We start from the raw sequence: 15762 nt of genomic DNA, 5'->3' as shown, positions 1-15762 counted from the left end.
ATACTTAGGACCATGTGATATTTATTTTTTAAATAAATCTGCAATACAGCAAATCAACAATTCTGTGTTTTTCTGTCAGTATGGGGAGCTGTGTGTACATTCATGAGGAAAAGAAATGAACTTAAATGATTTTAGCAAATGGCTGCAATATAACAAAGAGTGAAAGATTTAGGGGGGTCTGAATACTTTCTGTACCCACTGTAAATAACCATAAAGAGTCAAATCACCCAGTATTTTAAAAAAAACTTTTGTATTAAAAAAAAAAAAAATTCTTTTTATTTTTTCTCTTTTGTTACCACACCATGTCCACTAAGCACCTGTTTATTATGAAACTTAACAGAAAGCACTAGCTATCTGCCAGCTGCTCTGTACATGAGCTGAGAGATGAACATGTTCTCTCCTGACTCCTGTACAGATTATATTTGAGTGTGTGATTTCTGGAGGATTGAGAGATCGCTCTTCTATCGCATCCATTTTCAATTTTTATATTCTCTAAACCGCTCCACTTCAGGCGTCCGGACGACTGGACTCTATCGGCGGGAGGTAGCGGCACCATCTACGGCTGGGGTCACAACCATCGAGGACAACTAGGCGGCATAGAAGGGGCAAAGGTCAAAGTCCCGACGCCGACGGAGGCCCTCGCCACGCTGCGGCCCGTTCAGCTGATCGGAGGAGAACAAACGCTGTTCGCCGTCACGGCAGATGGCAAGGTGAGAGAGAGAGAGAGGACGTGTCCTGGACACGTAGCAAAACGGTTTTAAAAAGTATTACACTAGATACACCGTACAGCCAAAAGTTTGTGGACACCTGACCTACCATTCCACATTTATTTAATAGGTTACTGTACGTAATCTCGGTTTTCTGAAACATCAAGTGGAGAGATGTGGAGCAGTCACCATCAGCTCCCTCATCAGGGACAATCTTACACTTATAAAGAACATCTTATTCATTTTTATCACCACGTTATGTGTAAAGCTGCTTTAGAGACATGTTCATTGTTAAAAGCGCAATACAAATACAAATAAAAAATGAAACATCAAGCCGGTAGTATCTGACAAGTGTATGTGGAGAGGCCCAGCCTGAAGAGGCACAAATGTCCTGCAGGAAAACCCCTGTAATCAGAGCCCGAGGAGCAGCCATGCCTTTAGTGGCGTGTGCTCAGAGGCCCCCTGGTGGCCGCACTTCCTCAGATTCATATGCCTAAGAGAGTGTTGTTGCTTAGAAATGGGATTTAAATCTCTGGCTCAAGAGGGCTTAAGAAATGAAGAACTGGTCGCACTTCCTGAAAGGACTAGTCCTGTCGAAGAAAACTCGCAGAGAAACCTCTGCTCCTCTGCAGAGAATTTGGTGCATGAGGAATGAACAGTGTGTGCATGCCAAAAGCAGAACTGTCTTGAAGGACAAAGTTTAAGAGATACATTTCCCAGGGGCTTAAAAGGCTGTTGACACAAAGCCTCCAGCACCATGGAGAGCTCTCATTCTGGAACTACTCTTCTGGTGACTGGTAGGGAACAGTGAGCACCCTTCATAAATCTGAGAATAAGAAGGTGTTGCCCGACCCTAGTGCCGCCAAGCCCGACATAAACAAACCTTCACCGTAGAAAAAGATCTTCCACCATCAAATGCTGCTAATAAATTCTCGTATATTGGTGGGCACAGTTCAGGGAAGCAGCACCGTGGAAGATCCGCTCTGGGCGTCGCCTTTCTCCTCCTTTAAATCGGACAATTCCAATTCGACAACCTTGTGTGGAAGTTTGTCCTGATGTAGTTGAGATGAGGAGACCTGCGATGTTCATTAGGGTAGGAGCTTTATAGCAGGGCATCTTCATGGAGCTGGATTTGTGCACAGGTTTGGGTCTCCTAGTTTAAGTAAAGGGAAAAGTTCCTCTTAAGAGCTCCTATAAAAGTGTGTGAACAATTTCAGGAAGAACCACTGGAAAATATTGCTGTTTAAACACTTTGGCCACACAGGGTGTATTTTTAATATAAATAAACTGTTATTTCAGTCTCTTTTGTGTATTTAAAAAGTGTAACGTAATTACAGCAATTATGTGCAATATGAGAAGAAATAATCATTCTTGCGTCTCATTCCAGCTCTATGCTACGGGTTACGGAGCCGGAGGGCGTCTGGGGATCGGTGGCACAGAGTCCGTGTCCACGCCGACTCTACTGGAGTCCATCCAGCACGTGTTCATCCGCAAGGTGGCGGTGAACTCCGGGGGAAAACACTGTCTGGCCCTGTCCTCCGAGGGAGAGGTCTACTCCTGGGGAGAGGCAGAGGACGGAAAACTCGGCCATGGAAATAGGAGGTGTGGAGGGGAAAGGAAAATTTATTCACATGATTGTTAGCAAGTCATAGACTTGTTCTGTCTCGCAGTTCACAACTTAGCCAACAGGTGTCACTGTATGTACAGCTTGTAGTAAGGAGATGGGGTACATTTTACTGTAGTTTGGGCAGGTTTATTAATCAATTAATATGGGTACATTTTATTGTATTAAATCTTAAATCAATTTTGTTATGCATAATATTTATTTTATTAATATTTATTGCATTGATATTGGACAGGTATTTTTTTATTATATATAATTTATATATTTTATATCTCTCTCTCTCTATCTAGGTAGGTAGATTGAGTTTGTATTGAGAGACAGAAGTTCTATCTGTCTAGTTACAGGGTGCATTTATTTATTATTGATGACTGATATAGTATTGATTTTTGAAGCTGTATGATGTTTATAGTTTGTTTGTGTGTTTGTTTGCCCCTCAGCCCGTGTGATCGTCCGCGAGTGATCGAGTCTCTGAGAGGGGTCGAGGTTGTGGATATCGCTGCAGGAGGAGCTCACAGCGCCTGTATCACAGCCAGCGGAGAGCTCTACACCTGGGGCAAGGGCCGCTACGGCCGCCTGGGACACGGAGACAGTGAGGACCAGCTCAAACCCAAACTGGTGTGTGTGTGTGTGTGTGTGTGTGTGTGTGTGTGAGAGAGAGAGAGAGAGAGAGTTGTGATTATACGTAGAGTTGTTTAGGAAGCATCATCAGTGTGTGTGTGTGTGTGTGTGTGTGTGTGTGTGTGTGTGTGTGTGTGTGTGTGTGTGTGTGTGTGTGTGTAGGTGGATGCTCTGCAGGGACACAGGGTGATAGACGTAGCGTGTGGCAGCGGTGACGCTCAGACACTGTGTTTGACGGATGATGACATGGTGTGGTCGTGGGGAGACGGAGATTACGGCAAGCTGGGACGAGGAGGCAGCGACGGCTGTAAAGTGCCCATGAAGGTATGGACAGAATTATTCTATCACTCATACTCCTACATATGTCTCCCTCCCCCTTTCACTGTGTGTCTTTATTCTGTACTGTGTACACTCATCCTCCTACCTGTCCTCCCCCCCCTCTCTCGCTCTCTCTCTGTGTGCATCTCTCATCCTGTTTTTTTTATTTTTTTTTTATCTTTTTGTCTTTTATACTCTGTGCTTCTGTCTCTTCCTTTCTGTGCATCTTTCTCCCTTTCTGTCTCTCCCTCTCCCTCTCTCTCTGCTCCTGTCTTTCTTTCTTTCTCTCTTACTATTGGTCCCCCAATTCTCTCTTTCTGTTTATTATTTATTTATTTATTTCCTGTGCATCTCTCTCTCCCCCTCTCTCTCTCTGTAGATTGACTCTCTGACAGGACTGGGTGTAGTGAAAGTGGAGTGCGGTTCACAGTTCTCAGTCGCTCTCACCAAATCTGGAGCTGTGTACACATGGTAAACACACACACACACACACAAACTTTATGGGCAAAAGTATTGGGACACCTGACTAATTTATCAGCAGGAACTGTAATGACATCACATTCTAAATACATAGACATTAACCTGGAGTTGGTTCCCCCTTTGCACCTGTAACATTTTCAACTCTTCTGGGAACACTTTCCATAACATTTTGCATTGTTTCCATGGAAATGTTTGCCCATATATGCAGTAGAGCATTTGTGAGGTCAGGAGCTGGTGTTGGAGGAGAAGGCCTGGCTCACAATCTCCATTCCAGTCTGCTTTTTGCTCAGGGCTCTGCGTAGGCCGGTCAACTTCTTCCACACCACATTTAATTAACCAGGTCTTAATCGATTCTAGTAGTGATTTTACTCCAGAAAAAGTGTCCCTTTAAACTTTTACTTGAATAAAAGTACAAACGTATTTGACTTAAAATTACACCTTATACCTGTGGATTATTGTGTCTATGTGTGTGTGTGTTCTTAGGGGAAAAGGCGACTACCACAGGCTCGGTCACGGCTCAGACGATCATGTCCGCAGACCCCGGCAGGTCCAGGGCTTGCAGGGCAAAAAGGTGATCGCTATAGCAACCGGCTCTCTTCATTGCGTCTGCTGCACCGAAGACGGTAGGATATTTATTTATGCATGAACGTAAAAGATTTTCTATGATGCTAATCAACAACGTTTGGTTATTTGATTAGCGGGCTGAATAACCAACCAGATTTTAACAATGCCATTTAGCTCCGCCCCTAAACCTAAAACACATTGATTTTGGTGTGTTTATACAGATAGGTGTGTGTGTGTGTCTGTGTTTGTTAGGAGAAGTGTATACATGGGGTGATAACGATGAGGGTCAGCTGGGAGATGGGACCACCAACGCCATCCAGAGACCCAGGCTTGTAGGAGCTTTGCAGGGCAAGAAGATCAACAGGGTGGCCTGTGGTTCCGCACACACACTCTCATGGTCCACCAGCAAACCCACCAACGCCGGCAAACTTCCTGCTCAGGTACTTAGTGTTACAGTCCTTCTGAAAATGACTTGTGTGTATACAATACAACACATCTAAATCTGTGTGTGTGATGCCAGGTCCCCATGGAGTATAACCACCTGCAGGAGATCCCCATCATGGCCCTGAGGAACAGATTGCTCCTCCTGCACCACATCTCTGAGCTCTTCTGCCCCTGCATTCCAATGTTCGATCTGGAGGGGCGTCTCGGTCAGACCGGACACGGCCCTTCTGTGGGTTTCGACACACTCCGGGGCATCCTCATCTCACAGGGAAAGGTCAGTAACCCTATCTTCTTCCCCTCATCCACACAATATAAAGCAATTAATTACAGCCATTACTTTTAAGCAGACTCTCCTGGAAAAAAGGGATATAAACACACAAAATTCCCCATGTTGTTTTAAGAGCATAATAAATAGTTCAAATATAATCTGGGTCCAAGCACCAATCAAAATGAGCTATTATTATAAATATTATTATAATCATGATTATAATCCTAATTCATTTTAAATACTAACAATTGAATTTCACTTCAGCTCCAAATAAACTTGTACAGTAACATACAAAGTTATGTGGATTTTCGTTAATAGTTTTTCCGGGTTGCGTTATACAGTGTGATGCCGTTTGCTATTTATTGATTTTTTTTTTTCCAATAAATTTTTGTATGTAACTTTTTTTTTGTAGTGTTACTTTTTTGTTTGATTAAATGCATGTCTTTTTAATTTCCTAAATATTTTTTTAATATAATTAATATATTTATTTTATTTAGCATATTTTCATGATTCAGTACTGTTTCTTTTTTTTTTTTTTTTTTTATAAAGTTCAGTGCTAGTCTACATTGTTTTTAAAAGAAAAAATAAAACAAAATAATTAATCAGTTGATTAATCAGTTATGGTCAAGTGTGATCCAACGCTGCACCTTTGGTGATTGGGTTTGTCAATCGCTCCTTGCAGCTACGTCTATGGATTGGATGTTCTGACATATATCAGATATATTCAGGACAAACATCAGATATAATGGTTATAATAAATGGTGTTATTTAGTGATTTTCGCAGGTTATTTTGTTTCCTGATGTTTAATTATTTGCAAACGTGTTTTTTTTTTTTAATCGCTCTGTTTGCAGGAGGCTGCGTTTCGGAAGGTTGTGCAGGCTACGATGGTGAGAGACCGACAACATGGACCAGTCGTAGAGCTCAACAGAATTCAGGTATATATACACACACACACACACACACACACACACACACACACACTTTGTCTATTCAGGCAAGAAATAAAACCAAAAAGTTTATGGAGGAGGAATGCCAAGAACAAAGACAGACCAAAATTAGGAGACAGAGGAAGGCAGGAAAAAAGAAAAGGAGAAAGCAAGACACAGAAGAGAGAAAGAAAAAGCAAGCAAGAATGAGAACATATAAAGTGGACATGATATGGTAAAAGAATGTCAAGGAAAGAAAGACCAACATAAAACAACAAAAGAAAAGGGGAAAAAGAGGGGGGAAAAAGCAACCAGACAAAAAAGTGAAACGCACACAAATGAATAGTTGTTGAGAAACTAGATGGATGTAGAGAAATAGAGAAATCAGTGTAGATGGATAGAGAGATCAGCATAGATGGATGGAGAGAGAGAGAGATTGGTGTAGCTGGATGAGGGAGGGAGGGAGGGAGAGAGAGAGAAAGAGAGAGTGAGTAGATGGATGGAGAGAGAGGGAGAGAGAGAGAGAGAAGATGGATGGAGAGAGAGAAAGAGAGTAGATGTATGGAGAGAGAGAGAGAGCAGAGTAGATGGATGGAGAGAGGGAGCAGCGTAGATGGATGGAGAGAGAGAGAGAGGGAGCAGCGTAGATGGATGGAGAGAGAGAGAGAGCAGCGTAGATGGATGTGGAGAGAGAGAGAGCAGCGTAGATGGATGGAGAGAAAGAGAGCAGCGTAGATGGATGGAGAGAGCGAGCAGCGTAGTTGAATGAGAGCGAGAACGAGCAGCGTAGATGGAGAGAGAGAGAGATCAGATCATCTTACATTCAGTGTCTGCTGTGCTAATCTCTGTGACTGATGTGTTGCTATGGAAACAAGAAGACGTTAGCGTCTCTCACTCTTTCTCTCTCTCTCTCTCTCTCTCTCTCTCTCTCTCTCTCTCTCTCTCTCTCTCCCGTCGTCTCTCAGGTGAAGCGTTCACGCAGTAAAGGAGGTCTCGCCGGACCCGACGGTACCAAATCCGTGTTCGGACAGATGTGCGCCAAGATGATCTCCTTCAGCCCTGACAGCCTGCTGCTGCCTCATCGTGTCTGGAAGGTCAAGTTCGTAGGTAAATACACGCTGAAACAAGTACCGCTGCTTTTCTCCGGAGAAAAAGAAATGGCACCTTATAGTTTCTAGGTAACAATAAAGAGCCTGTATCCTCCACTATATGCCTAAGACTGGTATTTTCTTCTTTTTACTTTTATTTAGTATTTACTGTCGGAATACCCTCCACTCTTCTGGGAAGACGTTCCCCTAGATTTGAGAGTGTAACTAGCATAAAGCTGCAAAAGCAAAAACCAAAAAAAAAAAGTTTAAAACCTAGCACAGTTTAGCGACACAGTGGGTGTCAGTTGTAACTGCAGCGTTCATGTTTGTTTCATTCCCGTAAAATAATGTGTGTGTGTGTGTAGGTGAGTCTGTAGATGACTGTGGAGGAGGCTACAGTGAGTCCATAGCGGAGATGTGCGAGGAGCTACAAAACGGTCTCACTCCTCTTCTCATCGTCACTCCGAACGGCCGAGATGAGTCGGGCGCCAACAGAGACTGCTTCCTGCTCAACCCTGCAGCTAAAAGTCCACTCCACATGAGCATGTTCCGCTTCTTGGGTAAACACACGCTTATACACACACACGTTTATACACACATTAGCTTTCTGTAGCTTATAAAGGTGTGTGTGTGTGTGTGTGTGTGTGTGTGCGCGTGTGTGCGCGTGTGTGTGTGTATAGGAGTACTCCTGGGTATCGCGATCCGAACAGGAAGTCCTCTCAGCCTGTACCTGGCTGAACCCGTCTGGAAGCAGCTCGCCGGCATGAACCTCACCATTGCAGATCTCAGTGAGGTACGACTCCTTCATGATCTGCTTATGAACAGACTTGTGTCAGGTGTTAAAACATATAGCAAACGAATGATCTAACCTTGAATTCGTTTATAACACTCTCATTAATGTACATCCACTTTATAAAGTAAGTGCTAGTGTACAGAGTGCAATTTACAATGACTGATCTAGTGTTATAATGCATTATGACCTGTTCAGATGTACTGCATTATATATTCGGACGTTGTAAAGTCTTGCAGTGTACTTATACGTTTTTATAAAGTGTTCTGTATGTACTTTAACCATGCGAACTCAGAGTTATAACAACATAGTGCTATAATGCATTGTTCATATAAACAGATATTGCACTGTGTTATGTATTCTGATGTCATGAATTCCTATATAATACTTAAAGCTATGTAAAATGTTCTGCATGTACAGACAGTGCTATAATGCATTATAATGTATCTGACGTTATGATGTCATATCATAGCACTATACAAAGCATATATATGTATATACAGTATATTTGGGTAAACAAACTGGGTTATAGTGACCAACTTAGTGTTATAATGCATTATAACCTGTCCTTTAATAGATGTACTGCATTATGTATTCTGACATTAAGAAGTCATACCATATACGTTAAAGTGCTATGAATACTGTACTAGTACACACATTTCAAGATATGATGACACATGCAGTGCTATAATGCATTATAAAGTTTATCCACTGTCCATATTAACAAGTATTCCAGTATACCATATACGTACGCTTTATATAGTGCGATGTATGTACAATAGGGACTAGTATACGCACGGCAAGTTATAATGACTGACCCACTATTATATTGCATTATAAGAAACATGTTCTTACACAATGCAGTACATCTGTTTATTTTGACAGTATAAATCATACTATACACATACACTTTAAACTTTACTACTACGCGTAATAGTGTACACAAATGCAATTTTATTGTCAGTGTTATAATGCATCACAACACGAATGTATACATTGTGCTTATGACCAGATGAAATGTTATGCATTCTGACATTATATAGCCAGCCTAGATGCACTAACTTTAAGAAGTCTTTGATGGTCTTCTTTATAAGAGCCTATAAACAGCATTGATGAAGATGACTGTCTCATGTTAAAACTTAATAACTACTTAATACTTCTTATAAATATAGATTCATACTTGTGTAAAGAGTATGCTGAATAAATACATATTTTACGTAACCTGGCATTAGGAAATCAGACGGTTAATTGTTGCATTTTAAATCATTTATAATGCCAAACATAGCATTATAATGCTTCACAAGTGTCTCCGGTGTTCTTATGATCAGATTTTAATCTGGTTATGTATTCCATTGCTATGAAGTCATATCATATAGACATGTTTTATAAAGTGTTATAGATATCATTAGGACTACTTATGAGCGTTAATACAGACTTGTGCCTGGTGTTATAGCACATAGTTTAATAGGTAAATTACGTAACCTGACATTATAAAGCAAAGAATACATTGTCTGTCATAAATTGCAATGCATATAACTACTTACATTTACTAGTATCAGACCTAGTATTATAATGCATTATAACATGAGCTATGTAATACTCTTGCCTTATAGCTACTTAGGAGCATTGATGCAGACTTGTTCCTGGTGCTATAATGCATATTAAATTAGATATATTATACAAATTACACCTGAATTTAAATGATCCCTATAATGTTCTTATGAACAGATATGATAATGCTTTGTAATGCATATAAAACCATATTCCCTGACATTATGAAGACATACAGTAAACTCCTGCCCATGTGCTATCCATGTAACTTTTTATAACTAGTTATAACTATTATTACCTGGTATTATAATGCATTAAGTGCTTATAATGTTCCTATGAACATACAGCATACATGCAAATGCTTTATAAAGTGCTGCGAATGCTACTAGGACCTAGGAGTGTTAATACAGATTCAGGCTAGATGTTATAAAGCATTACAGATGCTTTTTGTTGCTTTAAGTGCATATGCATTTTTCTGTCCTATTTGTTAGTTTCACGTCTGGTCTAAGTTAAGTTGCTTTACATTTCCAAACAGAATTTGTTAGCTACGACATCTTATAATGCACATATAATCTAGGTTATAACGCATACACAGCTAATTTCATGTCACTAGCTATAACAGAGATCTGAAAATAGAATAAAATTTTTCTACTTTTGTGTGACGTGTATTGAATGTTCATGTGAGAAACACGGTGTGTGTGTGTGCGTGCGTGCGTGTGCGCGTGAGCTCTCCTGAGTTCACGCTGTAATCATGAGATGCTAAAACGTGTCGACAAAGCATTTCCTGAGCGCAACATGGCCTTTTACTCACAAAGCTGCTCTTGTTCATGGCTTTATGCCTCGGGCTGTCAGAAGACACACACACACACACACACACACACACACACACACACACACACACACACACACACAGGTCTGAGCAGAAAGAATCTGAACCCTGATTTAAAAATGAGCACACAGGTTTTTTTTTTATTTTTTATCAGGAATAAAATGCACCACAGTACCGATGTGAGAATACAGAGAACTACTCGGCGATAACGCACATACCTGAGCGGCTTATTTCTCCTACACCATCATCAGCTGCCGATAACTGCCTTATTATTATTACCAAAGCTTTTTATCCATTTATAGTTATATTTAACTTAAAACCGAGTTAGTTCCTGTTCTCACTTGCGTTATGGAAGCTATAAACTCTCGGTCCCTCACCAGGCTTGAACACAATACAACTTAAAAATGTAATACAATAGTGTAAGCTTCTCCCTGAAGAGGTAGGAAAACTCAGATACCGCTTTATAACTGACTGTTACACACACTTATACTGGAGACTCCTTCCAGGAATGTTAGAGGAACATCTCCTTATAGCAGGAGTCCCTAAATCAACAATACACAGATTTATATACTGTTCTTACTACCTGTGTCTGTCTGCCTGTCTGCTTGCCTACCTGTCTGTCTGTCTACCTGTTTGTTTGCCGGTCTCTTTTTCTGCATTTCTGTCTGCCTCCTTGTCCATCTGCCCGTCTTATCTGTCTGTCTGCCACTTGTATGTCTACTTTTTTTTGGTTGTCTATCTTCTTACATATCGATTCACTCGACTGTCTGTCTATCTAAATATCTGTCTGCTGTCTGCCAACTTGTATGCGTTGTCTGTCAATCTCCTTGAATGTCTACATTTATATATTTATTCTATTTCTGTCTACCTGTTTGTCTATCTACTTCTTTGTTCTATCTGCCTGTCTGTCTGTTTTTTGGGTCAGTGTTTGGTCTACAGTAATGCTTTTATAGCTGCTGTATTCAAGTTGTTGTGTGTGTTATCCAGGTGGATAAAGACTTTATCCCTGGTCTGATGTACATCAGAGATAACGAGGCATCGGCGGAGGAGTTTGAGGCGATCCCTCTGCCCTTCACTGTGCCCAATGCTTGTGGTCAGGAGGTCCAGCTCAGCTCCAAACACGCTCACATCAGCCTGGACAACCGAGCCGAGTACGTCCGTCTCGCCATCAACTACAGGTAGGGTTTAGCCCACACTCCTGTCACCCTGATTCCTTACTCAATGCTGTATTTTATCCCTTTCAGCTAGAACTTCAGGTGTTTAGATATCTTTAGCACAGGGGTTTTTATTGTGTGTATGTGTGTTTTAGGTTGCATGAGTTTGATGAGCAGGTGGCTGCTGTGAGAGAAGGTATGGCTCGGGTGGTGCCTGTTCCTCTTCTCTCTCTCTTCACCGGGTATGAGCTGGAGACCATGGTGAGAGCTCACACACACAACCACACTTTAGATATCCCCTATTAAACACACTACAGTTCTCATACCTCACCTTTCAGTAGGGATTTTAACTCTCGGCTCTCTGAAGAACATCTGAACATCTGAGGATTGGCTCCTCCTACCAGTGTGGAGTTCAACACAGTGTGTTTTAATGTGGTGGTGTTATGGGGTTATCCAGCTCCACCTCATTGCTTTTTAATTCTGTAGAGAGGGTTATCTCAAATCATGTGACTTATGAGCTGTATTTTAATTGGTCGACTTGAATTTTTATTATAGGTCGAAAAGTTTGTGGACACCAGAGGATAAGATTACTATGTGCTTCGTTTTAAACATTTGGTTCCACATCTATTCTCTATATTAGCTGTTATAATAACTAGAGGTCGACCGATTTAATCAGTTTTTCCAATTAATCTTCACCGATGGTTGATTGCTAGAAGTATATTATAAAAGCCATTAGAATGATCACGGTTAGATCAGACCACAGCGTGACCGTACCAGTGCTGTATTACAGGTATGTGGCAGTCCTGACATCCCGCTTCACCTGCTGAAATCAGTAGCTACTTATAAAGGGGTGGAGCCAACCGCGCCACTAATCCAGTGGTTCTGGGAAGTGATGGAGTCCTTCTCCAACACGGAACGCTCACTCTTCCTCAGGTTTGTGTGGGGACGAACACGCCTCCCCAGGACCATCGCCGACTTCCGGGGACGGGACTTCGTGGTGCAGGCGAGTATTTTTATTTATTTATTTATTTTTTTATTTATTTCAACTTCAATAACACGTTAATGCCTTTTAATCAATTATTGCTAGTCAGTGCAGGATTCGGCCTCTAGGGGCAGTGTTTCTCCCTATTTATTGAGTATTTTTAATTTTTTTTCATTTTCTTTGTGAAGGGAAGAAAATATTATTTTCCATAAAATAAATATTTTAAAAAATTATTAATTTAATTAATCTGTGTAATTGTTTGTAAATATCTCAACCTCTGGCAGAAACAATGAACATTTGTGCTTACATATAAATTGGTGCTTGGACCCCAATGATCGCCCCTGATGGCTAAATTCATTCATTTGATTATTGTTTAATAGAAATAAAAACAATAAATTAAATGTAACTCTAAATTGACAAATACAGTTTTTTTATGTAATTGTGGTAAATTGCTGCATTGATTTTTTATTTTTTTTTTAAACACTAGGTTGTTTTATTCAATCATTATTATAATATAATGTCGGTATTCTAATAATTGTGATAAATGTGTTTAACAACATCATAAACAACAGAAGTGCTTGGACCCTTGTGATTGCTGCTTACTCATATTTTTTATTTTTATTTATTGATTTTTTTTTTAACAATTCTTCTTTCGGCTGCTCCCATTAGGAGTCTCCACAGTGGATCATCCGTCTCCATACCCCCTGTCCTATTCATCTGCCTCTTTCAAACCAACTACCTGCATGTCTTCCTTCACCACATCCATAAACCTCCTTCTTGCTCTTCCTCTTTTCCTCCTAAAATCTTTTTTTTTTTCTTCTCTCACCCTCCATTACTTTGCACTGTTGACCCTTCATAGAACATAGTCCACCTGTGTGCACCTTCATCTTCATGCCTAGGTTCACTCTCCACCACTTCCACCTCCAATATTCCTGGCCTTACTCCCTTTTCACTTGCTCTCCTGAACACACGTCTGCCTTATTTGTGAAGTAGTTCTTGGTTCCTACTGATAGAAAAGACTGTTATTTACAGTTCCTGTGAAAAGTGTGAAATACAGTGTTTCATGGGAGACACATGCATGTTCCTTTTGTTTCTACGCACCGAACTCTGTAATGTAACAGCCAAATCTATAAATGTCCAGATGTTCCACTTTATTTTCAGTGAAAAATCCTCCCTTGTGAAGAACAGCTTTACACACTCTCAGCATCCGGACACTTGTTTCTCCAAACGTTCAGCTGAATTACTTCTAGATGTTTCTTGTTCATCTCAGAGCAGTTCAGTAGGATTTAGGTGCAGTGACTGGGCAGGTGGTTCCATGATAGATATCACTCCAGACGTCTGTTTACTCCCGAAATAACACGTACAGAACTCAGACGTATCAGTCACTTCTACTCCAGACAGAACTGCATGGTGTTGAAGTCTGGAATGGTTGCCATGTTGTTGTTTTTCACTTTTCTGGAACCTTTTCTGTTCCAAAACAACCCCAAACCATTAAGCTTCCACCTCCATGTGTGAGTGAGGGAGACTGATCACATCTTCTCTCCTGTTCTTCATCTTACACAAGTTCTTCTGTTAGAGACAAAAAGGACAGAACTTTCTTTCATTAATTCAGGTTTTTGTTTTGTTTTTGTACGTGTCTCAAAATCAATAAAGTAAACCCTTATTTCCTCCCTCGTTTCTCAACTCCCAGGTGTTGGATAAGTACAACCCTCCAGACCACTTCCTCCCGGAGTCGTACACGTGCTTCTTCCTGCTCAAGCTTCCTCGTTACTCGTGTAAACTGGTGCTGGAGGAGAAACTGAAGTACGCCATTCACTTCTGCAAGTCCATCGACACGGACGACTACGCTCGCATCGCTCTGACCGGAGAGCCGGCCGCAGACGACTCCACAGACGACTCGGACAACGACGACGCTGATTCCTTCGCCTCCGACTCCACGCAGGACTACCTGACTGCACACTGACACACACACACACACACACACACACACACACACACACACACACCAGAGAGTCGTCAAACATGCTGCCAAGAAAAAAAAACAAAAGGAGAGAAGGAAACAAAAACGCAAGATGTCTGTTTAAATTTAACACACACACACACACACACACACACACGTATCTGTACTACCACGACTAAAATGTTTGTGCAATTAGCTTTAAAAGCACTATAAGCTGATGAAGATAATTTTTTTTAGTTTATTTAAATAAAAAAATGAAGCAGCGCTCGAGACGAGACGAGACGAATTGGACATCATTTGATTGTTCGATCGATTGTAGACAATGTGTTTGTATTATTTTTCTGGACCGTGTAGCCTAGCACTGTGCAGACGCCCCCCGATGGACACTCTGCTCCGTTACAGCCGCTTCTCCGTCGCAGTGTTTATTTTTGTTTTGTTTTATTTTCCTCGTGAATAACCCGAGTCGTCTTTGCTCCGATTGCTCGGCGTCGGTGTTCTATTAACTGGAGCTCATTCAGGGGGTTGTTTTCAAGGCGTTGGTCTCCGTATGACGTTTCCTCCATCCCTCAGAGAATCGCCTACTTTGTGTCAGTGTGTGTGTTCGGCTTCCTGACAGACGTGTAAATAATGTTATCGTGCCAGGCGTCTCATTCCAATGTAATAATGTTAATAAAATAAACATTAAACTCAAATCGATTTCTTTTTTTTAACGTCCAAAAGTTTGTGGACACTCGACCATAAGATTCATCTATTTGTTAAAACCCATTTCACATTTAGTCTTCATTCGCTGTTCACCTCCCCTCTTCTGGGAAGATGTTTCACTAGATTTTGATTCTGATGAAGGTGAGGAGGCGTCGGCTGCAGTCAGCGTTCACAGATCTTCCAACCCATGTTAAAGCAGATCTTCATGGAGCTGGCTTTGTCCACTTTTCGTCATGATGGAACAGGTTTCAAGTGAAGAGAAAATCTCGTGCCTCAGACGTTGTGGGAACAGTTTGGAGAAGAACCACATATGCCTGGAAAAATCAGGTGTTCCTGAATTATTATAACAGCAGATACAGACGAAATGTTGAATGGGGAATGGTCAGGTGTCCACATACTTTTGGTACATCTTGTTCCCAGAGAACTGTGGATTAATTTCTATAGCAGGTGGTTTTAAAGTTTGTAGACTCGCTCTGTTTGAGAAAAATACTTTATTTATCGACGTTTTCACACGATCCCTTTCAAAAGAGTTCCTTTGGACAGTAATGCAGCTCCTAGTGTTCTTCTGGAACGTGTCTTCAAGTCAAGGACCTCTGTGATTTGAGCTGCATCTTAATTTCCATGAAGAGGGCAGAATTTCACGTTTGCACTTTGCTCTAACTTCCTGTCGTGGACGTTAGCTCACGTGGTAACGCACGTGGTCAGAATAACGCCAGATGTAGCACCAGCAGTCTCGAAACCTGTGAATAAATCACC

At 41.2% G+C, this 15762-nt stretch overlaps 1 protein-coding gene across 5 annotated transcripts in view; it reads left to right on the top strand.

Moving 5' to 3' along the window:
- The window catches only part of herc2 (HECT and RLD domain containing E3 ubiquitin protein ligase 2), a 64757-nt gene extending 49761 nt beyond the window's left edge, over positions 1–14996 (top strand). For all 5 annotated transcript variants that reach the window (XM_083562281.1, XM_083562280.1, XM_083562279.1 and 2 more), the window contains 16 exons: positions 512–710; positions 2095–2309; positions 2769–2946; positions 3112–3273; positions 3647–3738; positions 4231–4370; positions 4564–4751; positions 4832–5029; positions 5876–5959; positions 6916–7057; positions 7404–7598; positions 7719–7831; positions 11196–11386; positions 11518–11623; positions 12153–12365; positions 14035–14996. In XM_083562281.1, coding sequence (XP_083418407.1) covers positions 512–710; positions 2095–2309; positions 2769–2946; positions 3112–3273; positions 3647–3738; positions 4231–4370; positions 4564–4751; positions 4832–5029; positions 5876–5959; positions 6916–7057; positions 7404–7598; positions 7719–7831; positions 11196–11386; positions 11518–11623; positions 12153–12365; positions 14035–14307 — 2689 coding nt within the window. In that variant the 3' untranslated portion in view covers positions 14308–14996. The remainder of the gene's footprint in view (positions 1–511; positions 711–2094; positions 2310–2768; positions 2947–3111; positions 3274–3646; positions 3739–4230; positions 4371–4563; positions 4752–4831; positions 5030–5875; positions 5960–6915; positions 7058–7403; positions 7599–7718; positions 7832–11195; positions 11387–11517; positions 11624–12152; positions 12366–14034) is intronic.
- The last annotated feature ends 766 nt before the right edge of the window (positions 14997–15762 follow it).

This window comes from Silurus aristotelis (assembly GCF_946808225.1).
Source record: "Silurus aristotelis genome assembly, chromosome: 2".
NCBI lineage: Eukaryota > Metazoa > Chordata > Actinopteri > Siluriformes > Siluridae > Silurus > Silurus aristotelis.
The sequence above is the reverse complement of the archived record's forward strand: the minus strand, read 5'-3'. Positions and strand labels throughout refer to the sequence as shown.